The 25,188-nt window shown below is 41.4% G+C and overlaps 1 protein-coding gene across 1 annotated transcript in view; it reads left to right on the top strand.

Annotated features, from left to right (window-relative positions):
- The first annotated feature begins 42 nt into the window (after positions 1-42).
- Positions 43-25,188, top strand: part of tead1a (TEA domain family member 1a) — a 25,888-nt gene continuing 742 nt past the window's right edge. The window contains exons 1-3 of the mRNA XM_046038271.1: positions 43-280; positions 16,703-17,161; positions 23,818-23,882. Of these exons, the coding sequence (XP_045894227.1) occupies positions 16,957-17,161; positions 23,818-23,882 (270 nt within the window). The 5' untranslated portion in view covers positions 43-280; positions 16,703-16,956. The remainder of the gene's footprint in view (positions 281-16,702; positions 17,162-23,817; positions 23,883-25,188) is intronic.

The following is a 25,188-nucleotide window of genomic DNA, read 5'->3' as shown; positions in this document are numbered from 1 at the left end:
TCTCACTCACTCTATTTCATCTATCCAGGGTGACGCCAGTCCCTCTCACCCCGCCCCGTTCAACTCAGTCCACTGCGTTCATTTCATTCCTGCTCCCATTCCGCGCATATTTCGCATCCTTGGAGAGACGCTGCGCATTTTACGCACTCAGCGCGCCGGATTCTTCAATAAACCAAAACCGAGAGGAGACTCAGGAGTTCGCGGAGTTCTTCCCGATGCTGTAGCGACAGATCCGTGGAAAAGTGTGGGAATTAATCCATAAAGAGGCGTATGAATCGAGGTAAGTTCCCAAGGAGGAGTCCCCCCTCAGCCTGTAGCCTGCGCGTATGAAAGCCCCCGGACGTTTCGCTTGTTTCTAAAACCCTGAAGTGGTCACCGAAGCTGAAATTACAACAATTTCGCGACATCGCGAGCGAAATCGACACACTCCGGCCCCTTGTAGATATTAAACAAGTCTAACACGCTTATTACTGCTTTGCCGTGTGAGCCTCAAAGCGAGGGATGTCGCTTTCACTACAGTTTTATCCCCCTCTCTCCCGACACCAACCCCCCCAAACAAACCTGTTTTTCTATCACTTCTTCCTCTCGTATACTAAAATACACACTGTGGGATATTACCCCATCATTGTTGGGTCCATGAATTGACCTACATGAAACGCGAACAGGATGAAAACAGTGTCGCTGCAGCGCTGTGAGGCAGCTTAACAAAGCTGGGAGTGAATGGGGGACTTGTTGCATCGGCGGGGTTTTCTCTTTTCCTACACTGGCAGGCCCCAGTCACCGGAACAGGCCATAGGCTGATAACATGCACACAGTCAGTGTTTACCCAGTGGACAGAGCACATTATATGCTCAATGAGATCACGATCATAGGGCCGGCTGGTGGATGTGTTAACGCATTTACTCCTCCTCTCCATCTTAAAGAAAAATGACTAATATTAAGGATTTAACACTCATTATTTATGAGCCTAATTTGAGTTTTTCCACCTTTACCAGGGCGACTCATCTTTCATTGTGTGCAACCACGTTTTCCATCATATTTGTGGACTAAACTGGTGTTAAGCTGCCAGGAGTGAGGGGAATTTAGTGGTTTGCTGAAAACAAGATTTAAATGTGTCATTCTTATGATTCCACTTCAACCACCATTTCATTTTACATTTCAGATCACACATGTTTGAAGTGTCTTTGGTAGCTGGCAGTAATTTTGTAAGAGACCTAATATATTTTCAAATCCCCTTCAGCCTTTATGATATCTCCATATGGGCTTTAGTGTATGCTTGTTGTGTATTTCCTTTTAAATATTGATTAAAGGGCTGCTCTTGTCCTTTATAGCAAGAGATCTGTGGTAATGCAGGCCAAACCACAATGTAATTATTGGAGAAAATTATAGCCTGTAGCATGAAACATAGTAGCTGCATTACTTCTGTAACAGTAATCCATCTGCCAGAGGAGGGGAGGGGTATGTCAGATAAAAGGCTTCTTCTTGATAAAATAGATGTGGCTGAATGAAATTGTCAAGTACAGTTTATGGAGATTAATGTTTTGTTTTGTCAGAGAAGAGGCTGTAACCAGTAACAAAATTACAGTCACAGTGAGTTTATGACTCAAAATTTCCATCTGTTAAGGCTGCAACTAACGATTGGTGTCATTATTATTTAATCTACGGATTATTTTCTCAATCCTAAATTTTTTTTTTCAGTGTGAAATCTGCTTATTGTAATTTCTCTGAGCCCAAAGCAATGTCCCCAATATCTTGTTTTGTTCCAAGAAACAGTCCAAAACACAAACATATTCACTTTACAGTGAGAAAAGCAATAAATGCTCACATTTAAGAATCTGTATTCAAAGAATCTGGGGCGTTCTGGCTTTGAAAAATGACTGAAACAATTAATTAATACCCAATTTAGTTGCTGATTAGTCGATCAACTAACCTATTTCACCTGTCCCACAGTTACAAAACTATTGGTGTGTGAGATGGATCTTTAAAATATCGAGAAAGCAAGAAAGGAATATCTAAAATAGTTTTATGTAAGGTGCTTTATTACATGTGTGACATTACAGAGGTATATGCATGTTTATTTCGGTTGCAGAGTTTTGGTCCATCTGTGGTAGCTGGCAGCAGTGTCAAATATTGATAAATGTGACGTTGTGGTGCTCTAAACGAACAGCAGTATCGATGATCTTGTCTTTTTTCTTGAAAATGGGAATTTCAAGAAATGACGAGGTTTTTGATTTTTAAAAAGTGTTAACCTTAATTTGCAAGCAAATTGCACTTTTTATTCTCTCCTTTTGTTCCATTTAAGTGTTTAAAAATGATGTGATAATAATAATGATCCTCGAAGTGTAACAGGAAGGAGTTGCATATGTGTGTGTGTGTGTGTGTGTGTGTGTGTGTGTGTGTGTGTGTGTGTGTGTGTGTGTGTCATTGTCTTTTCTGTGTCTAGGCCTGCGAGTGTACAAAGCTTTGTCAGTCACCCAGGGCAAACAGCCTCCTGTCGCCCCTCCACTTTCCTCCCCTCTTCTTCCCCCCGTGCCTCTCCCTCTCCAGTCCGTTGACATCTGTTTTGAGTGCTCCATGCACCTGTACAGATCGGGGAAGTGTGTGTGTGTGTGTGTGTGTGCGTGTGAGATAGAGAGAGGGGAGGAGGAGGACGAAGGGAGGTGCAGAATGCAAATCCAGGCGTTTGTTCTGGGCCTAAGCAACGCAGACTGACTGACTAACGACCATTTGGTGTGTGTGTGCGCATTTGTGTGTGTGTGTTTGCCTCTTGCTGTCCAGGCCAGGCAGGCCTATTGTTGCGGCAGCAACAGGCGTCGGTGGATGAGGACGCACCATATGGCCTCTGTGTGCTTTAGTCACAACCGCTGTGTACGTGCACATGTTTGTGTGTGTGTTCATGTACTTCACCGGGGCTGTAACAATATGGTGGAGTTGTGAGCAGCAGGCTGCTCGCTGCCCTCCACCTTGTTGTTTCATCTGTCGTCTCATTTCTAGACACAAGGATATAATCCGGCACACAGATTTTTATGGAGTCAGGATTAGGAGGAGTAATCTTCCTGGCATGAAATGTTTGTTCATTTATATTCAAATGATTTCATTTTTTTTTAGCAGATTTAGTGGAGAGTTTTGCTCGGTGAGGTGAATCAACAGGTGATACAGGCAGTCCTGGAAATGAAGGGATGCTTCTGGCTGTGAAGAAGTCTGTGTTGTTGTTGGAGTTATTGACATGTCAACTGGAGAATTTTCTCACAATTTCATTTTAATTCTAAGTCAAATCTAGTCCTACAGTATCCCCGCAGTCCTGTTTGGATTTCTTAGGCTACAACAGCTCCTGCATTTAATTTAATTTTTGCTCGCACATGTGGAGATTGTTCTGCACGCTGTGCTCACCAGAAAGTGACAGGGATTTGCGTGTAGCAGGATGAATTAGGACAAATTTGGTCTCTCTGTTTTTAAAAACTATTGAGTGTGAATGAAGCCTGATCTCGAATGTAATGAAATTTAGGGAGCGGAGCCGGTTTATTAGAGCAACAATGCTGAGTGGGTGGGGGGCAGGGGGCAATGGGGGTGGGTGAGGAAAGGGAGGATGGGTGTTGGGGGTGTGGGGTGAGGTGGGGGTGCAGGCTTTGTTTAGGGGATGGGGGAACAATAGGCATCCTCCTGGGTGGGGTGGGGTAGGGGTTTGTGGGTGTGCAGGGGAGTGGGGTGGGGGGGCTAGTTTCTGGCTGCAGGAGGCTGTGGAGCCTGTGCTGGCTTGCCTGACCGCCCATCTCTCCTCTCCTTGTCTTTGCCTGTCTGTCAGTCTGTCTCTCTCACATGTCCATGCTAATGCAAATGCATTCAAAATGTATCTTTTTCTTTGTTTACGTCTAGGCTGGGGATCACATTACTCACGGTATGATACTATCAGCATATTTTGCAGACGATAAGAATAGTATTACCGCACAGGTGATTGTGCAACATATTGTAGGATAGTCGTCTATGCATCACGGTATGTGTAAGTGAAGAGAAAAACACATAACCCTAAACACTCTGTATTTACATAAGCAGGATCTACATTGTATTGCTTTTATTCTCTGCACTGTAACAATTTTTCTGTCACCCAAAGTTTAGAGCTGAGATGAAACGGTGTGTTCCGAGTGCAGAGAACAGTTATACACTTTGCATCGTTCAAATGCTGAACAGACATAAACTGGCACACAGCTGAACTGTGAGGAAGAGAACAGTTTAGGCAGAAAACGTCTGTAGCAGAAGAAAGAAACAAGAGACATATTGCAACAATGGTACCAGTCTATCAGTAAAGTATCACATCCTTCCATAATCCACACTGACCTTTCCAATACTGAACATATAGTCTGTATAAATTACAGCACTGCATTTGTGTGGACAGGAGAAGCAGAACCTTTTTGAAAACGCTCATCTGTTTACCAGCGTCTCAACCTCGAACAAACATGGCTGACACACTTCTGCCTTCAAATCTCTCTCAGATTTTGTATTTAACATTAGCAGATATGCTAATTCTGTTTCTCTGTCGGGCTGCTCAAGGAGCATGACGCACCTTGAGTTTCTGTTTATATTGTTCCAGCTCAAATCACTTGTTTTATACGATATATATTTAAAGTTAATTATTTTTAATTCATTTATTACTCTTTTAAAAAAAAGAAACAATCCATATTCCATATAAAGTAGTTTGCTTTTGCAAGAAGACGCTGACCTTTGTACAGTAAAAGAAAGTCCATACACGAGTGCAGGAAATCTTCTAGGAAAATAAAATAAAGTGAAATATGGAAGAAATTGCGGTAGTAGTTTTTATGCTTAAAAACTCCAAATGAAAATTGAATACAGAGTGGTAGCATTTTTTTCTTCGCTGTGGAGTTCTGGAAATCTGATTTACCCCAGATTTTTGTATTAGTGCTGTTTTTATATACACATTCTCCAGTTTTTTTATGTTAAAAATGAACACCCGTAAATTCCTGACATTTATTTTGAAAATGTAAGAGTTGGAGGAAACAGAGCTTTACCCTGAAAAGACAGTGGAGCATGTCACCTGCCAAGTTTAGCCATTCTGTTCAACCACACTACGAGCCAGATCACGGTGGGAATAAACCATTTTTTCATCAATCAACAACAAACAAAAAATCAGAGGATGAGATTTAAGTGTCTTTCTGTTGTTTTGGCATTTCAGTTTGGATGACGCACATTTTTAGAAACAGGAGTTTCAACAAACCGGCACTGTGGACAAAAAACATATTAACAGCATTTTCAGGATTATCTCCATTAGCAGGGTCATGATCTCAGTCCAGGGTTTTAGCACCGAGCAGGAAAATGGATAGAGCAACTAACCCTTCCTGGGAAGTCTCAATCAACCTCGTGTTTCCTGACCTCAGCAGGAAGTGAACTGGAAATCTAGATTTCAACTACTCCTTGGTGTTTTCCCCGGTTGGAGGAATAGACATGATAAACACTCCTCAGAGTGGGACAACAGCCCACTCTGCCCTCCGATACTCTCACAGTGGAAAAACGTTTCCCTGCTGTTGTGCTCACAACCTCAGGTTTTGTCTTCGGCAGGCATGACAGTGATTACTCACTGTTGTTTGTTCTGCAGCTCTCTGATAACATTTCCACACCCAGTGTAGAGGGTGATGCATTCAGAAATAGCTATGTAATGGCTAAGATGAAAACCAATTAAGTTTTCACTGAAATCAAAATTGAACAGCGTCTAAGTTTCCTAGAGCCGGTAACAGTTTAGGATAATTTAGCTGACACTGATTTGCCTTTTTGTTCTTTAGTAACTGCCAATGACAGAATAAAGTACTTACATCATCCATTAGAGTCAGTCTTGAATATTTTAAACTTTGAATTGTTCATAAGTAATAACACACACTCTTGCTCAATTTAATACACCCAATTTTCCCGCTACAGTCTTATTTTGTCTGTATGTATGTATGCCTGTAGCAGCTAGCTATTTAGCAAATGCTTAGCTAATGTAAGCAAACATTAGCTAGATATTGTAATGTGACTGACATTACTGCCGCCTCAACGACTCTTCTTTACCTGTGCTACAGTTATACTATTTTTTCCCACTCAATATTATTTTCTGTCACTTGTGCCTACAGTGGCTACTGTTTAGCAAAAGTCATTTCAGATGTTTAGATTTGCAGTGCAAACAAATCTATTTCTTTGAGCTTGTTTTATCAGTGCGAGAATTGATTTTCATCCAATTCATGGAGGTTGTTTACATGCTGCAGGAAATCTCACAACACTCGACTGTCCAGCAGAGCTCTTGTGAAATGCTTTGTATTTTCCTGGTATTTTTCTCCCACTATTTTGGTAAAATCTTTTTATCTGTTTTGGTCTGCATGGAAATATGACATGCAACAAAGATCCATGGATGGCTCTAAGGCCAATTCTTGGTTTCAGTGGCCATGTGGCCATGCGCGTCTGTGTGATGTCAATTTTCTCATCTGCTCGAATCCGCGAGTGTTAGTACCAGTCCAAGCGCAGACTGCGCATGTGCTAGAAAAGTAAACGCTTGTTTTGTGCACTTTCTGTATGAACTGTATTCCACATGCTTCATAAGCCATCGCACACTAGTTTTGGAACTTTTTCGTGGTGTTCGGCCAAATACAACAAAGGAGCTCTTCTCGTTCACACGTGTGGACCAAGTCTGTCTTCACAGACCCCCAGTTGTAGTATGTATAGAAGTGTGTGAATGTCCACTGTCCACTTTTGTACCGAAATATGATCAAGGCTTTAACCCCTTGGCCACCAGGGCAAACCAGCAATCATTTTTTATTGTTAAGAACCGAATTAGAGGCCTCATAAAGTTAATTGCTAAGGTCTGTGAAGTTAGTCAAATTCATTTGGAAGAGGAAACAAAAGGCGGACGGTGAAATGATTACCCAACCACAGTAAATGTTTATCACAGTTAAAAACTGATGGAAAGGATGTCCAGGATGTCCTTTAATGTTCCACTCCGCTACATTTTAAACACACTTTCAACTGTAAACCTTTGCTGACTTCTGAAATAAAACATGATAAACACACAGTCTTTTTTGGCAGAGCACCCTTCTTAAAAATAACTTCATCACCAAACTGTCTATTGATATGCATGCTAAGTACATGTTAAGGACCTCTGAAGCCCATGATTACGTTGGTCTGCTCTATTGTGGTCACACCAGCATGGTTACGGGATGCACAGCCGCTACACTCTCTGCCTCCTAACCTGCATCAGTCTAAATAAAGCAATACCCAAGTTTTAATGGACCACAGATGGAAAACACAGTTCAGGGGCTAATTCATTTTGTGTGTGTGTGTGCGTGTGTGTTCTGAGCAGTGGAGACGAGAGCAGAGCATCTGTTAGCTGTAGAGGAAGTAATTCTGACAGAGAGATGGATAGATGGACTTCACTGTACTCTTTTCACATTCATGCTGCCATACAATGCTCCTTTACTAGGTGTGAAATAAGACTCGTACTCGTATAAGACTGAACGCGTGCACACACACGCACACATAAACACACATGGTTTCTGTTTTGGCGCAATGCTCCCGAGCTCACACTTATTAAATGGTGTTGGTATTGCTGCAGCCTCCCCAGGCCTCTCTTTCTACTGGTGGAGGATATTGTCTCCCGTGTGCGTGTGTCTGTGTGTCAGTCTATGTGTGACAGCAAACCCCCCTCCCCCCCCGGGAAGAGGCCGGATAATGGCGCGGCCTGATTCAGCAAAAACTGGTGGAAGGAGAAAAATAACATAGAGGGACGGAGAACAGAGAGGAGAGCTGCTTTTACCATCACATTTCCAGGAGGAAATAAGCACTTCACTGTATCAGTGTGCAATCTATGACCAATTACTGTGTGTGCATAAATGGTAATGCTTCTGTGAGAAGAGATGGTGAAATAATGAGGAGTGCATGCTGTGAATCACAGCCTCTTCACCACTCATAAAGCAAGTCTCTCTCACTTTCTCTGTCTTTCTCAAGTGTGTATTACCACAGAGGAAGAATAAAAGAAGCTTTGCTGGTTTAGTTTCTCTGATGCCGCTTTTTCATTTTGCCTAATGAATATCTGTCTTTGTTTTTTAAATATGAAATCAGGTCAGAACTAATCAAACCAACTCGAGACTTCCATAAAGGTGATTCTTTTCTTCCCCAGCATTGTGCGAGATGAACTTATCAGTAATGGATAAATTGAAATCGTGACCATCTGAACTATAAAGACTGAATGCAGAGACGGCCGCCAAGAAACAAATCACGAGTAATGGAGTACAGAACTGGTTAAAGTCTGCATTAGAAATGGATGCATAAGAGGTCAGCATGAAAAGTATTTTACAAGCTAACCGATCATATGGATAATCCATAAAACTAGTCCGCAAAAACAACCACTTCTCCATGTTCAGTACCCATGACAACCACAACTTTGAATATACCATGTTCCATTAGAAATTAAAGCAGTATGACGCTTCCTGTTGATTGTTTTTCAGTGCTTAGTATCTGATGCAGCTCTTACTTAAAATATTTTAGATCAAATCCACCGTCTCAGATTATGCTTCATGGTTGGTCGAGGTGTTAGTGGGGAGATGGGAGCTGCAGTTCAGGCAAAATACATTTGAAAATATTGACTATTATACTATTATATTATATTGTAGACTTGCGAGAAAGCATTTCTTCTTTTTCTGGTTGTTGACCTTTTGTTTCCATCTGGACCTGAACATATCTTATCAAATAACGTGTTGTGCGAGGGGAGCATAAGTAGATAACGCTACATACAGCAGGAATTCTCCTAGAATTCACTGAGGATATATTACTCAAGCCACAATCAGAGGTGGTCTAGGACATGTGACCTCATGTGACCACATGTGTGTAACTCACCCTTCCTGACCCCACAGATGAATGGCCTTATTGACTCCAGTGGGTGTAAAGGAGAACAAATCTCCCAAACACTGTTTCAAATAGTTGATCGGCTGAGCCCAAACAAATTGCGTAACGTTTTGAAGCCGGGAGTTGTCTCTTGTATGTTTGAGTGCTAATGTGAGTTTTTGTTTATTTTATTTTAATGTGTTTGGCAGTGATAGATAATGGCTCTAAGAAAAACTGTATTGGATTTAATATAGTCTGAAAAAAGACAACTCAATTTTTAAACTACCTCATAAATGAATCTTTACACACACAGTACAGTAAGTCTAGTAGTTAAGTTTATTTGGTGTTTTTGACCGCTAGTAGCGCTATGGCACATTTTTTTTGTGTGTTTTGTTTTTATCATTTGTAAGTATGAACATGGACTTGGGTTAGCAATAAAGATTCCTCCCGTTGGTGTCATGCTATTCCACTTATCCACAGTTTGTGGCAGTGATGCACAAAGATTTGTAGCTATGGCGGGGAATAAGACTGCTAGCAAACATGGATGTAAACAATGCTGGACCTAAAATATTAAATGGTTAAAATATTGCATGTAAAAGGAAATGCACTAATCACATTTTTTGGCAAATAAATGAAACCTCCCCTTTTGTTTTGTTTTGTAACTGTTTGCGATTTTGGTGTGAGATAACAGGAACAGCATGCTTGAATGACAACTTACTTGTCTTAGTCTTACCATATGATTAATCCCATTGATCACTATACAGCAGTGCTTTGAAGCTCTAGCTTTCATGCACCCCAGGATCCTTTTTAGACCAAGCAGGCTACATAGTTACAAATGCATATCAAAAACATACCACCGATGAAAAGTTTCATTCACTACAACACACACACTCTCAATTAGGACGAGAGAGGAGACATTGATTTAATGTAAGTTAGATTGGGGTATGTTAGATAGTGACCAGTGTGGAGCTCTGGGACAGACAGTACATCAGCCCTAGCTGAAATCATACACTGAAATATATTCTGACTGCTTGAATAACATGAGGTGTACTTGAATGGTTTTACCTTGCAAATGATGTGCACGCTGTGGAGGCTGTTAGAGTGGCAAGATAAATGAAGCACCCCTGAATCTGTTCAGACATCGAATGCTTTAGTTACATTTGCGCACATGTAAAAAGTGCTGTGCCTTATGGTCCTTGATGCAAAAATAAAAATAAAATAAACAGAAAACAAGAAAGATCACCCCAGATCCCAGATGCTGAATAAATTCTATTTGGACCATAAGGAACCATTAAAACATGGCAAAACATTGTAAAGTGGAACAATGTTTGCTTTGAGGATTATGAGAAAATCCTCTTGTATAAAACCTGTTTACGTGTGTATGTGTGTGCACACGTTGGAAGCAGTTAAAACAGATGCCTTTGAGTGGTCCAATAGAGGAATGAGTGAAAGGAACTGACTAGCCTCTGATAACACATTCAACTTGTATACCAACATGACCCCCTGGTGGTACACACACATACATTTACACACATACCCAGGTCCCTCTGGTAATACTGACATTCACACATCAGTTTCATTACATTTCATTGCAACCTCGCTGGCCTGCTTTTGAGAATGTGGAGGCTGAGAGCCATGCACATAGCATGCTCACAAACACATACATGTAGTTGGCATGCAGTGGAAGCCAGTTAAGTGCTGTAAGGAAGAAGTGGAAGTGGAAGAAAGGCAACACAGAGGGAGAGCATGAGAGTCCAAGGCAGCTGCAGGACTGTGGCTGGATGCCCTGTGTGTGTTCTCCTGAGGGCTGGCACTGACACCATGAAGCCTGCTGTCCTGGCTAGAGTGGCCCGGGCCTGCCTGGTTACAGAGACACACACAGAGAGGAGGGGTACCCAGGGTGCAGAGGAGTCGCCCAGTCAGAGTTGATTGTTGTGTGACTAATGTCTCTCTCCAGCGTCCATCTGCCGCTGGGCCCCTCATGCTCACATCTCCTCAGACTCACTGTAGCTCTTCTGTTAACCGCTTCTCTTCAGCCATCCCTGATTTTCTTCATTATAAGCAGCTACTAATTCATCACAATCCCAAGGCACATTCATGTCAGTAACATTTCCATCTAATTGATATTCAGAATTTGTCTTCATAAATCCATCCCCCTAAGTTTTGAGTTACATCTAGCTATTACATTACATTGCGCGTGTGTTGGCTCTATCTTAAACCTGACTTTTATCCAGTTTCAATCCACACTTTTACGTTACATGTTTTAGATCCTTTTCGTTTAACTTAATTTTTTATGTGGGTGATGGATTTTAGTCATCTGACATGGATCTTAAGCTAGACGACTGCATCGACGCTACTGATCACTACAACGGTCCGCCGGCTACGCTAGCCGAGACAACCCTGCCCCATGAAGACTGTATACTCCTTAAGAAAGTGAACAAAAAGATTGCACCTGCGGCTCCGAGACACCCTGACACAGATCCCTTTTGGTGGACAGTGCCTGCCGACACTGCTGCATCTCCTGCACTGTGGTGCCACCACAGCTGACATTTTAAAAAAACTCGAGGACCTGATGCCATCGCTCCCTTCCTCCATCACAAGAGTGATAGTCCATGACACAGCTCTTCACCAATCTGAACTGACAAAATCAGATTTACTGTCCTTTTTAAAGCAGTGTGGAAAGTCCGTTTTTATCTCTGGTCCCATTGCCACAGTTGGTTGCGGTGCTGGTCGCTTCAGTAGACTCCTTGGCCTCCACGACTGACTCCAGTCCGCCTGCAGGGCTCACGGTGTGTGTTATGTCGATGACTTTAATATTTTCTGGCAAAGAATGTCTTTTTTTATGAGAGACGGACTTCACCCAAACAAACTGGGCTCAGAAATGTTAGATGCTCACATACAGCATGTGGTGCGGTCCTCCCCTCGTGACTTACGTGAATGACAAATCATTCATGCAGCACACCTGGACACACCACCTGTCACTGAACCGAACTCTGCCTCGCTGCCACTGACAACTGCCTCTGCCTGCTGGCATGAAAAGCCGTCTCCTCCAAGCTCTGTTTCAAATGATTTTATTTTGTCTGCAAATCTAGATATTTGCAAACTAATGACAATAGCCAGTGTCCTCCTCACTATAACTGCTATAACCCAGCAAACCCAGGGTCAGTGGTCGTGGTGGTGGGCTACTGAGTGAGGACAGGAATAATTTTAAATGTCATTAAATATGCTTCCTTTGATGTTCTCACTTATAAACTTGGTGGCCTACAACAAACCATATTTGTTATAATTTATCGCCCCCCAAAACTGCCTGGAGGATTTTTATCAGAACTTCCTGAATTTTGATCTACTCTGGTTTTAAATTATGACAGAATTGTTCTTTGTGGTGATTTTTAAATATGGCCACTTTTTTTTTACTTTAAACAACATGTCTATGGGCAAACACATAACCGTGGTCATACAATGGACTTGGTTTTTACCCTGGGTCACAGCATTTCCTTACTGACCATATCTGACCACAAATGTATGGTTTCTAACTGTGACTCACCCGTTTCCTGTACTGCCTCACCAAGCTCCGTGTGTTTTCACATCCTTAATGAATAAAGTATTTCAAAGTTTTGCACATTGTTTCAGAGCCAAAGCCAACATCTGTCTGATTCCCACACCAACGATCTGGCTGACCACTTCAATCATATTTGCTTGTCATCGCAAAATATTATTGCTCCTCTAAAGGTTAGGCCTACGTCTACAGCTAGCAAGCAGCCCTGGATAAATGACAACATTGGCAGCCTTAAAAGGGAATGCAGGAAAGCAGAACGTAGATGAAAAAAATCCAGTGTCCAAGTCCATTACCTTATTATGAAGGAATTATTATTAAACTAAAATAACATGGTTAAGGATGCAAGAACTATTTTTCTGAACTCATTACCACACATCAACATAATCCTAGATTTCTATTTAAGACTGTGGATCAGCCGGTAAACCCAACCCCTCCTTGTGCCTCAGCTGAAAGTAATGATGACTGTGAATTGTTTTTATCTTATTTTACTGATAAAGTAGTGTCAATCAGAGCCACCAGCAACAGTTTTAACCAGTTTTATCCCATTGACTTGTCTGAAAAACAGTATTACAAATGAGAGTGTCCTCCAGCCCACTTGATGTAATAGCAACAAAGTTTTTACTGAAAGTAATGGATTCTGTTGGGCCCCATTTGATATCTGTTTTTAACAGCTCCCTATCTACTGGTTGTGTCCCTGATTATATTAAAACTGCTTGCTTAAACCCACTTTTAAAAAAAACCTGGTTAAGATCCCTCCCTCCCTCAACATTTTAGACCAATTTCCAAACTACCTTTTATTGCAAAGATTTTAGAAAAAAATAGTGTTGACACAACTGCTCTCTGTACTGGAAAATAACAAAATATTTGAAAAGTTTCTATCTGGTTTCCGTAAGTACCACAGCACTGAGACTGCCCTGCTTAGAGTCACCAATGACCTTTTAATGTCTGCTGATGATGGCATGTGCTCAGTCTGGATGTATAAATAAGTAACTATTAAATATCTATTATCTAACAAGTTGCAATTTTGTCATTTGAAGGACTAGTGCAGTGCCCGTTCACAGGGGCCGATGTGACGCCTCCATGTGCTTTTCCCTGTGCAGAGTTTGTGTAAAATGTGTCTCACATTGGTTTCACCCACAACATTAATAACAATGAAACAACACGACAATGGTGGAGATCCTGCTAGATATTAGCGCTTCCTTAGGACCTTATTACACTCTTACAATTCTGTTTCAACACATTTGTCTCTAACGTATATCGAACCTGCATGATGACAAAAACGCCGTTTCAACAATTCACTATCAAAAGGGAGCACATAAGCCCTGCCCTCACAAGCATATTTATTAATTCTGAAGGGTTTGCGTGTCCAAATTGCACCAAATGCGATACTGCACTCCCTTGGGTCTGCAGCAACACAGGTTGATTGGATGAACGGTTCTCGACATAATTTAAATACAAAGAGACACACACACAGATTGCTGCCTTTCATTAGGGACATATTGTGCAATTTTTCTAAAATATAATTAAAAATTTTTCCAACCAAATTATTATTAAACAGCATTTTGGAAGGGTCAGGTCAGATATGACTTTTTTTCATATTCATTTTTTCACTCTTCGACTTGGCACAGATATTAGTAAGCTATCGTTAGCTTTGCCTGTTGGTTCAGTTAGCAGTTCCATCTGGCAGTTAGTATGTTTAAATATGTAGTTACAATATTTAGTAACGTAATCTCTATATAGAAAGTAACTTGTGCGGTGGAATCCATTTGATATATTGATGCTTAAATAAGTAATAATAAGGCTTTGAACTTTTGAACTGATGAACAGTTGGTGCTTCCTGCATTTTATTTGAATGTGATCTCAATGCTCTGGTTGATCAGCCGCCTTGTGGAGAATGTAGCACAAGCTGCCAAGAAATAAGTAAACCATTTGTAAACATCACACAAACAGGAGTGCACTTACACAACAATGGGATTTATTACATACACACATTTGCTTGTTTTATATGTTTAGATAGATAGGTAGATAGGCGCTTTATTCATCCCCGAAGGGAAATTGCACAGAAAAGTTGTGTATATTTCTACAGACTGTACTGTAGTTTTGCATCAGTTTATGTGAACTACTAACCAAAGCAGAGCAGTGAAGTATAATACTATCACCTACTCAGTTTGGTGTTTGAAGGCTGTTGCACCATGATAGAAGTAGCGCTGTTGAGTATATACAATAAAGACAAAATGTGCCTGTGGGAGTTTAAAGCCCATTGAATCTAAACGTGTGTGGTTCATTGTCATTGCTTTAGCATAGGCCTTGAAAGAGGTCTAATGGTTTGTGTTTTGTGTTCTGAAGTAAATGCAGGATTTTCAGATCATGCAAAGAAGATATTCAGTTCTGGAAGAACAAATCTTAAAGGTATTGTCTTGGCTTTGAATCTGTCTCTTTAACAGCTTAATGCTCCACTATGTTTGCGAGCTATAGTTGCTGATGTTGTTTGGCATTTATGGGCAGGTAGTGTTAAGGAGGTTTATCAGAGCTTTCTTGAAGAAAACAGCTGCTTGCCATGTTTGGAAATAAGGTTAATGAGAATTAAGTTTGCAGGCCACAAAAACTAAAATAATGAGCTAAAAGACACTAAAAAACTTCATAAAGCTGTGGGGAATGAAACCCCTAATAACGCTGTTGTGGTCGATGTGTTAGATTTAAAGATCCATGTGGATGTTTTGATCCTTTACTTCCACCATTCAAACTTCTCATCAGTGAAATCATTGTATCATGAAGCTAAGATGATCACTGCCTAACCTGTAAAGAGCGATAATTCACTTTGACGCACAAAGTTGCATATTCACAAATGCACTCACACTCGGTGTAGAGGAAACAAATCTTTCCCCTGGTGCTCAACCATACAGCCCGCTGGATGAATGAATCCTTGTTTAAATGGAAAACTGCTGGGGGAGGGCAGGAGGGAAGCGGGGAAGAAAGCTAGGGTGGGAAGTTAGAGAGGAAACGGAAATGAGGGTGAATGGAATAAGCATGAAGAGAGAACCAGAGGACAAACTCTAGTAAAACCAGCAGATCTCATTCGTTCCACATGGCTGGGAGTCTAAGCCAACGGATGTTTTCTTGCAGCCTTGCAGTGTTTTCCCCCAGGTGTTAAAAAGCGTTGAGTTGGGCCCAAGTGTGCGTACAAGGTTCAAATGTGTCCAAAGTGTTGCCTGCTGCTTTACATGCTTCAGTTGCATGTGTGCGCGTGCACACTGTCAAGAGCAATTGTGTTAAAATTAGCCAGGCAGACACACACACACTCAGTATACACACACTGACATACACTTCACACTGCAGGCTTGTGCAGGCTGTGGCAAGGGACAGAGCATGGGAAGTGTGAACAGTAGAAGACCAGACAAAATGACATGTGTTCGCCCAAGGAGCTGGCACTGTAATTGTGTGTGTGTGTGTGTGTGCATATGTTGGTGTGTGAGCGTGGTGTGTACTGCGCCAGCCCTGCTGTTTACCGTGGGGGATTTTAGAAGAATTGTAGGCAGCTGGCAAGCCCCTTCAGCTTCTCTTTTTTTCTTCCTAAATCTGCTAGTAGCTGTGTGTAGTAGTGGTGTCTGTCTGTCTATCTGCCTGTCAGCCTGTCTGTCTGTCTGTCTGTCTGTCCGTCAGTCCCTCATTCACTTGCTCCACTTATGTGCATGTGGATTTGATGTTGGGCTACCATAACAGTTTAACAAAATAGGCAATTTCCTACATGAAAAGAAGCAATAATTTCCCTTTAGCAGCTGGGATACAGGCCTACTGTGTGTGATCAGAACTTGAAGCTGCACTAGAAAACATTCTCTGGGAAAATACAGACTTAATATCAGCATGAATCAGAGGAGAGCGGCCCATTTTCATTTTGCCCTGTTTTCTGAAATGAAATTCTGGGATGTGGTGATGACATGTGTGAAATCCTGGGGAAAGCTTGTAGACCTGACAACATATAGTAAAGTAAAGTAAGTAAATTGTCTCCCATTTGAAATAAAAAAAGCCCCTTAGCATGTGGCTTGGGTTGCCTCGTGAAACTCTGTCGCTTTGTGTTGCTGGAAATTAAAATTAAAACTGTTCTATTGAAGCTGTTAAACATTTTTACAATGCAGTGCGTTGGAGCCACAAATGTTTGCACAAATGGCACGAGTGAACATTTAAAATCGTTATGAACTTTAGTAGCCAAGAACCATGTGGCAATGAGATACTATAGTTGCTTGCTAATACAATACTTTCTTTGATTTTCTTTGTCTTTTTTTTCCATTTTAGGGTTCCTGCTGTCTGACGTTGGATTGCAGGCCATCTTCATGAGTTGTCTACAGTCTACCAGATTTTTTTAGTATTATTTTTATTTAGCATTTGGCATTACCAGTGCCGAAGCATCAGTTAGCATTAGCATTCAGTTTCTTGTTGACCCCAGCTGGCTGTCATCACTGCGAGTTAGTTAATGCCATTGGTATTAAAGTTACTTTGAGTTTACTATTAGCTTTTCACACGTCAGGTAGTTAACGTTAGCTGCTGGTATGGAGCGCAGTAGCTGGAGCGGAAGTGAGAGTGCAGGGGAGGACATGGACAGACTGAGTGACTCAGGAGGGGATAAGACCATGGACGGGGACCCTGAGGGGGTCTGGAGCCCCGACATTGAACAGAGCTTTCAGGAGGCCCTGGCCATCTACCCGCCCTGTGGAAGGAGGAAGATTATACTGTCAGATGAAGGAAAGATGTACGGTGAGTGATGGGAGACGGAAAGAAGTTGGGTGTAAACTGCTATGAGTCACTGAAGAAGGGAAGCTTTATTTTATAAAATGCCAGAAAATAGTGGAAAAGCCATCATGATCAAGATGACATTTTCAATTGGTTCATTGGTTTTGTTCAACAGTTCAACAGTGTCAAAACCAAAATATTCAATTGAAATGATTGTGATGATGATTGTGTGATGCACTGTATTTGTTTGAGTGTTTGAAATATCCCTGGTTGCTAATCTCTATCATATAGGAGGGACATTTTAAATGAAGTTCAGTTTCATTGCATAGCAGACACTTTTGTGTATTTATATGAACCATATTTAAAGAGTGTGACACTATTTAAACCAGTGATATAAACACATCCATTGATTGTCTGCGCTGTGGTGTGTCAGACTGTGAGAATTATAGGTAGACGACTGTGTGTAAGGGCCGGCTCACAGACACAGGAAAGAAAGGTGAACTTTAAAAGAGAGGAAATAGAGGTGAGCTATAGGTGCACCATGTGTATGTGTGTGCATCTGAGAATGAGCGTGACACTGACAGAGTATATGTATTTATGTGCGTGTGCGTGAACTAATAGAGTGATGAACAGATGGTCCTCTGGGTGCCACCAGCTGCGCTTCCCTCCCTCTCTCTATCACTCTTTCACATTTTTTTCTTCTCATTTTCTCTCTTTCTGTATGCAGAGTGCACTCTAGTGATTTCTTTATGATACTACTTGACTTTTAGGCTTCTGAGTATTAAATTAAATCCCTTGCACACTTGCTGGAGTCATGCCTCGAGACCTTGATGAACACACTCTACATTGCCAAAAGTATGTGGACACCTGAAGATTTCAACCAAATGTATACGCTGACTCTCCCATTCAGTCATTGTAGCATTAATGAGGTCAAGCAGTAATGCTGGGTGGGCCGCTCGCAGTGTGTGGCGTGTCATCCAAAAGGTGTTCAGTTAGGTTGAGGTCAGGCCTCTGTGCCGGCCAGTCAAGTTCTTCAAAACTTCTCTTCAAAGCTCCACTAAACAATGTTTTTACATTAAAATGTGGGATGTGAAAAGTGTTGCTTGTAGGACAAACCCACTTGAAACTTCAGTTGTAATGTCATTTTGTTTATTTTGATTTTACGCCCACAACTTTACTGTTTTAGTTCACTCTTAATGCTCTCATCATCCTCATTTCCAGCAGCAGCAGGAGCTGTAATCAGTGAAAAAACCCTCTGTGAATGAACTCACTGTACACTACCGGTCCAGCACCAAATAATAATGATAATTATAATAATTATAATAATTGGTAAAATGCTTTTCTAGACCCAAAGGGCCGAACAGCTGACAAAGTTGACCTCTGGCTTATGAACATAACGGGGCATTTAACAACTAAAAAGCCAGGTATTTCCCTCAGGTGAGGTTGTGTGACAATTCCTAAAGAATCCTAATGTTGGTCTGTGTCTGTTGGATGTATAAATAGGCAACTGTTTTCTAACACGTTAACCTTAACACCATTATATGGTGATAATATGTCAATGTTGTGTTTACAGCTTGTTCCACAGCCCCCAAGTGGCCAAAAAAAATAAATTAATGCAGCTTTGACGACCTAAAACCAAACTATCAACTAAAATAGCAGTGCATGCTGCAGCATTTTTCTCTTCATTCGAACAAAGGGGGCCAAAACAGATAAACAGTCCCAGTCCACAAGTGCACAACAGTATGTTATGGACATGTGTATCCACATACTGTTGGCCACAACAACTGACTTGCTGACATACAGAACTGATATTTAAAATTTTGTGTTATTGATCAGTCACCAATCAATCAATCAATCTAACTCTAACAATCTTCTCTGCCTCTATGGCATACTCAGCACTGTTTGTTCACCTTGTTGACCATGTGTCCAGGTTGTTGACACGTTTATCACTGTGACCTAATTGAGTTAGACGGTGTCTGTTTCAGCAGCAGAGCAGGAAAGGCGAAATGGCGAGAAGGGATGAGCAGCGTTTGGCGCAGAGACCAGGGGGTTTTAATTGTTACTAGAACATCTGTGCAAACTAGAATTATGAGACAGCATCTAGTTTGTTTTTATTTTTGGCTCATAATGCATACAGAATAGGACATGTTCACATTTTGATTCATGAATGCTGCTTCATTCTTTTGCAAGGAAAAAGCACAATTATGTCTTTCTACTTACGTTAAAGCAACATACTGTACGCACAAACTTACTTGGCATTATTTTCTTTGCTGTTCAATCCAAACCCCAGTGTCATTAATGGTGGTTTTGTGGTTTCAATGAGCATCATAGCAAAGGTAAAATGAGTGGTGGGTGAGTATTCCCACAGAAAAGAAAGAGGTAATATCTAACGGGGAGAGAACCTATGTGGATCTAAAATACCCCCCTTGGCTACAGGGAAATGGACTGAAATAGAAAAGAAGAGGTGGAAAATGTGCAAAAGTGCTGGGAGGAACTTAGTGGGAGAGAATCGTAGAAAAATCTGAAATGGATGCGTGTAAAAGGCAGAGAGAATGAAAAGGTGAATAATAGTGCAATTATCCTTTGCAAAGGTACAGCAGAGGTACGACATAATGGCCTGTGGCTTTGTCCCCTACAGAAACATCATATGGATCTACTAGACAGATATGAAAGTCAGTATTGAACCTTCTCTGTCTCTTAAGCTGCGAGCAGGGACATGTTCAAAACAGATGTATTACAGAAGGCTACAACATACTGTGAACGGTAATGGAGGAAGTGTATGCTGCGGCAGTGACGCAGACTACAAAAATCTCCCATCAACATCTTCAGTACAGTCTTCATCCACTGTTGTCATATTGCATAAAACATGCCTATGTTCCCTTTTAATGAAAACTGAACCTGAATTTCCTCTAACTAGAGGCGTTGCGTCACACCCTTCATCAGGGCTGAAAAGGCTTATTTTCAGTCTGCATGCTGACAATGTCACAAAAGAAACTTAAGTTGAACTGGTTTCTCAGCTCTGAATTTCATTTATTTTGAAGGAGCTAATGCAAAAAGACATTCTCTTAGGTGAACATGTGAAAAATCAGTGGATTTCGCCTTTATACAGTTCTTTTTGCAGGTCTTGGGGAATACTACTGCACGTGTAAACAGTTGTATAAAGCCTTTAGTGGGTCCAGAGGGAGCTACACGAAAAAACATTGCCTCAAGTGATGTCACATAAGTCAATTGGGGCTGAAGAGTACAACTTTGAAAATAAAATTAGTGGGGTGTGGAGTTTGAAAGGAGGGAGCTTACCAGACCTCTGTAACGCCCGCCCTAGTCTGTACATTAGTCGCTACTGGTTTAACACACCCGAATCTAGGGCCAATTTGTCTGTGCTTGCATTGCATTGTGGGTACAGAAGGTGCCTTTTTTTTTTTTTACAGGGAAGAAGAATGTGTGGAATAAAAAAGGTTACTGCTGCTGCATTGGTTTTGATCCTTTAAAAAAACAAAAAACATTTCTATCGGAGTACTCAACACAATCAAATTTTCTAACTCGAATCTATGTTATTTTAAGTAGTACTGAGCCTCAATATTCTTTGAATACTGTCTGGTATGTATTCAAAGACTTGATTAAAAGTGTGAAGTATCTAAAGTAGGCTTCAAATGTGTTTTACTGATTATTTGTTCCGAAGTGTCCTTTCAGAAACTTATATATTCTTATTTGAGACTAATTTTTATATTTAGTAAAAAAATGCTCCACTGTGTTCACCGTCCAGTCACTTACACTGTCTGTCTGTCAAAACAGCTGTCTGCTGTTGCTCAAAACAGGGTTGATGAGATCAGATGAGACTGAACCAAAACAGTAAAGAAGCCTAATGTTGCTCTGCGTCTGCTGAATGTGTAAATTGGCAACAAAAAAAAAAGGAAAGACACAAGACGGGTGATCATGTGATCCATGGTTAAGATAAAAAATTGTTTTAAATCAAAAAGGGTCAAAACATGTTGATGGTCCCCAAACGTAGGTAACGAAGAAAGTATTGTTTTGGGGTCCGTGCTGAAACTCAGTTATTGTATTGGGATTTGCCTTGAATGTTCAAGTAATACCCAGCCTTAAATTAATACAGACGCCACGTGTTCGCTCAGTTTCACATACAGTTAATTTCTATGAACCTTAAGGTCCTCTTAAGGATTATAAAACTAGTCACAGAGAACATTCTTCAGGCACTTACACACACAACAAGGGGAAAGGTCTTCATCTGACCCAAGTATCCCAAGGTTTTCCTTTATTCTCTTTTTAAATAAGTCACATTTGCAGCCACTGTAACTGCTGTTGGCTGATCTTTTTTGTTAGGTTATGTCACCACATGTTGTACTCTGCAGGTGACATCGTCTGGCAGCAAAAACATATCCAGTGTTCAGTTACTTTTATCAAAGGAAGTGGCAGCTTGTTTGTAAGAAATGAAGGATTAACTGTGTGCAGTAGGAGGAGCGATGATGTTTTGAGCCATTGTACCTTAAGAGACCTTAAAAGTGTGCCAGAAACTCCAATTAAGACAAAATCCACAAGAGATGTCTCATTTTTGAATGCTGCATGATTGACAGGTTGTCTTTGGGAGGAATCCCGCTGAACTACTTAAGTTGTCCTGTGGATTTTGAAACCAGCACAAACTCCTACCTGCCATTTGATGAACCCAGGCTCCGGGCCAGAGTTTGGCCCTTGTGCTCTCTGAGGTCTTCCCGGGGTACACAATACCTGCCACAGCACTGCAGCCTTGTTAGCGAGCGCAGTCAGCAAGGCTTTGGACTTACTCTGAAAGGGTTTTTGAGCTATTCTGTAAAGCAGCTGAAGCTCTTAATCACTCTGCTAACTGAGAGACAGTAAACTACTACAGTAATGCTTCTTGTTTTTTTTAGAAAACAGGACAAAACAATGTACAGGAAGCGTCTGTGCTCTCACAATGCCAAGAGACAAATCATTGATGTTTTGTTTCTTGTGTGGTGTTTGCATGCTGCTGCCTAGTGGAAAGTATTACATTTCAGTCACATTTCCTCCTCTCATCACCTCATTTGGACCTCATATTCACATTTACTGTAAATTCAGTCACTTTTTGATTTTGATGATATTGTCGCCTCTTGTCTGCTTCATGTTTTTTGTGCTCTTTCTTGCTCTCGAGTCTTCACAGAGTACTCCCAAAATCACAGAACTGACATGAGAATTCTGTGTTTTTTCGAGTGCGTTGTCTCCCTCAGTATCTGCTTGCACACAGAGTGGCTTCAGCCTGGAGACAGAGAGAGGGAGAGCGGGGGTGCTTCTGTTCGTCACGGTTAATGACCATCTGACTTTGGCCTTGAAGTCTTTCACTGGGCAAGTGGAGAGGGAGAGAGAGAGACAGAGAGAGGAAGAGGGAGGGAGCAGAAGGGAAGCCCATTCACTACAAGAGGGAAAGAGGAGGGGGGGGGAAATAACAGCCAGAACAGAGGATAGATGGATGGAGGGAGCAAGGGTGTGTGTGTGTGTTTGCTGGAGAGTTTTTGAGAAAGAGGGAGGGCGAGAGTGAGGGATGTGTGCCGCAGGGTTAGTGAAGGATGATAATTCACCGTTAAGCCTCCTAGAAAGACCAGCTGGCCCCTCTGGAGTCAGATGTCAGCCTCCACAGCCAGGACTCACTCTGTGAGTGTGTGTGTGTGTGTGTGTGTTGGCACTCATGCATGTATATATGTGTGTGTGTTTGCATGTGTGCTGCTTCAGTGGCAGCTTTTGACTGCTAGAAGGAAAACACCTGCATGGGGAGCTGTAGATTTTATCAGTCTAAGCTCCCTATCTCCATGAGAGTGGGATTGGTCAGAACACACACGCACAAATACACATGCACACACACCATCTGCTAGTTAGTTAGGGCTATTGTTGCGAGCCATTTGGGTAGTGTGTAGAGGTTTGGCTTTGTGCTGATCTTGACCATCAGTTGGCCAGCTGGCCTGACTTTGGTTTTCCACTTGGTTGGAACAGAAAACAGGCCAGGAGACGAACCAAACTAAGCCACAGAGCCCCAGACATGCTTGTTAGCAAATGGAATAACAGTCAAATTACATAATTTCATAAAATATTTAACCACCATCTTTGAATTTTGACACACACACTTCTCTGTCACAGGTTTTCTGAATGTGACGCTGTTGTTTTCTGCTTCTTTTCTCTGTCTCTCTCCCTCTCTCTAATCTATACTAGCCAGGTCATGCTGAGTCTGCTGTGCTCCCTATTGAATGGGTTGAATTATTCAGCATTGTAAGCGTGTGTGTGTGTGTGTGTGTGTGTGTGTGTGTGTGAGCGCGCATATGTGCATAGCATGGGTACAGCTGGGCTGCTGGTTCCTTTAATCAGGGGACGGCCGGTCTGCATGAATGCCTGTATTGTTGGGTCATGTGTATTCAGGGCCATGGCGTGTGTGATGTTGTGTGTGTGCATGTTAGTGTGTGTATGTGTGGAGGGCTACAGCAACAGGGGTATCGGTGATTACAACACTACTTTGTGAAACTGCACTCACAGGGTCGCTGGGTCAACAGCACTAAATCAGGCACTAAGTTGTTTGTCGGGGTCATATGATTTCTGCTTGTGTGTGTGTGTGTGTGTGTGTGTGTGTGTGTGTGTGTATGTTGCATGCATGTTTCATCAGTATGTTCTGTGTCTTTTCCCTCCAGGTCGAAATGAGCTGATAGCCAGATACATCAAGCTCCGAACAGGCAAGACGCGGACAAGGAAACAGGTAATAATGGGAGTGTGCATTAAATCCAATCATACTGTCTACAGCATACATCACAGCATATCACATTATACAGATATAATGAGGGAAATGGTGATAACCGCAGTGATCAAAAGAAAAGCTGAACTGTAATGGTCAATGGTTTCGGCGAAAAATGAAAGCAATTTAAAGCTGCACTTAAGATTAGATGTGTCCATTTTTTTTTATCAATCGGGAAAAACTTGAAAGGTGGTCTTACTTAATACCATAAACAAAATGGTTAAGTGATATTTTGCAAGATCTGTGAGGTTTTCATTTGTTTGGATTTTATTTTTTTATTTTTTTTTATATTTACAAAAACATGTAGAATATTTCCCAAGTTTGCACAAAATGTCACTTTCCTGCTTACAGAAACTGTTTTAAACAGTTGCCTTTCACACTTTACAGTATTATTACACTGCAGCCCAATGCTCTGCACAGTTGCCAGCAACAGCTGGCTGTGTTGGCAGCCTGCACTTTCCCTGAAATGCACACATTTGCATCAGTGTTTTACTGGTAAAGATATTATAACATAATTAATAATAATACATAATTTAAAATGCACGACAACCAAACATGACTTCTTTGTACTACTAGAAAGGGTCAGGCAACACAAGGTTGCTGGCTATAGCTACAGTTAGCAGCTACACTAAACATAATGTTAGCAACCATACAAGAAAATCACATTATTACATTGCTGTCCATATAGTGACACTTTTACTGACTGACACTGATGTCACTGACTGCTCAGAGTTATGGGTGCTAATGGAGCCCAACAGCTACCGTGTATAGGTGATTGTGATTGATTTCTGTGGATTTCTTGGATTGAAGTCAATTTCAGAAGTTCATTCATCATGTATGTTGCACCCGAGAATGCTGGTGTGCTCATGTGTAATGTTATACAGCAGAAGCAACTAACTTAGCAAGAAATATTTCTGGGCTTTTGTGCTCTTCAATAGTATGTTCTATTAAAAGATCACTGTTTACCCTGTGAAATACATTTGTTTTCGATTTCTTGACAGAACATAGGGTGGCACCATCTGTATGCAGTGTCATCTTAGTATCTTAGTTCTTGGCCCATGTTCCCAGGTGTCTTTTTGCTCTCTCAAAAGATGTGCATAGATGGGTCTATTCACTGTTGTCAGGGGAGTAGTTTGTGTGTGTATGTGTGTTTCCTTCCAGTGTGGCAATAGTCCTTTCATAACCATGGCAACTCACTGTTTGGTCATTCCTCTTCTCTTTTCTACCCTCCAACCCCCTTCCTCCTCTCCTCTCCTCTCCTCTCCTCCCC

Source organism: Micropterus dolomieu, linkage group LG22 (assembly GCF_021292245.1).
Source record: "Micropterus dolomieu isolate WLL.071019.BEF.003 ecotype Adirondacks linkage group LG22, ASM2129224v1, whole genome shotgun sequence".
Lineage (NCBI taxonomy): Eukaryota > Metazoa > Chordata > Actinopteri > Centrarchiformes > Centrarchidae > Micropterus > Micropterus dolomieu.
This window is presented reverse-complemented; position numbering and strand designations above follow the sequence as displayed.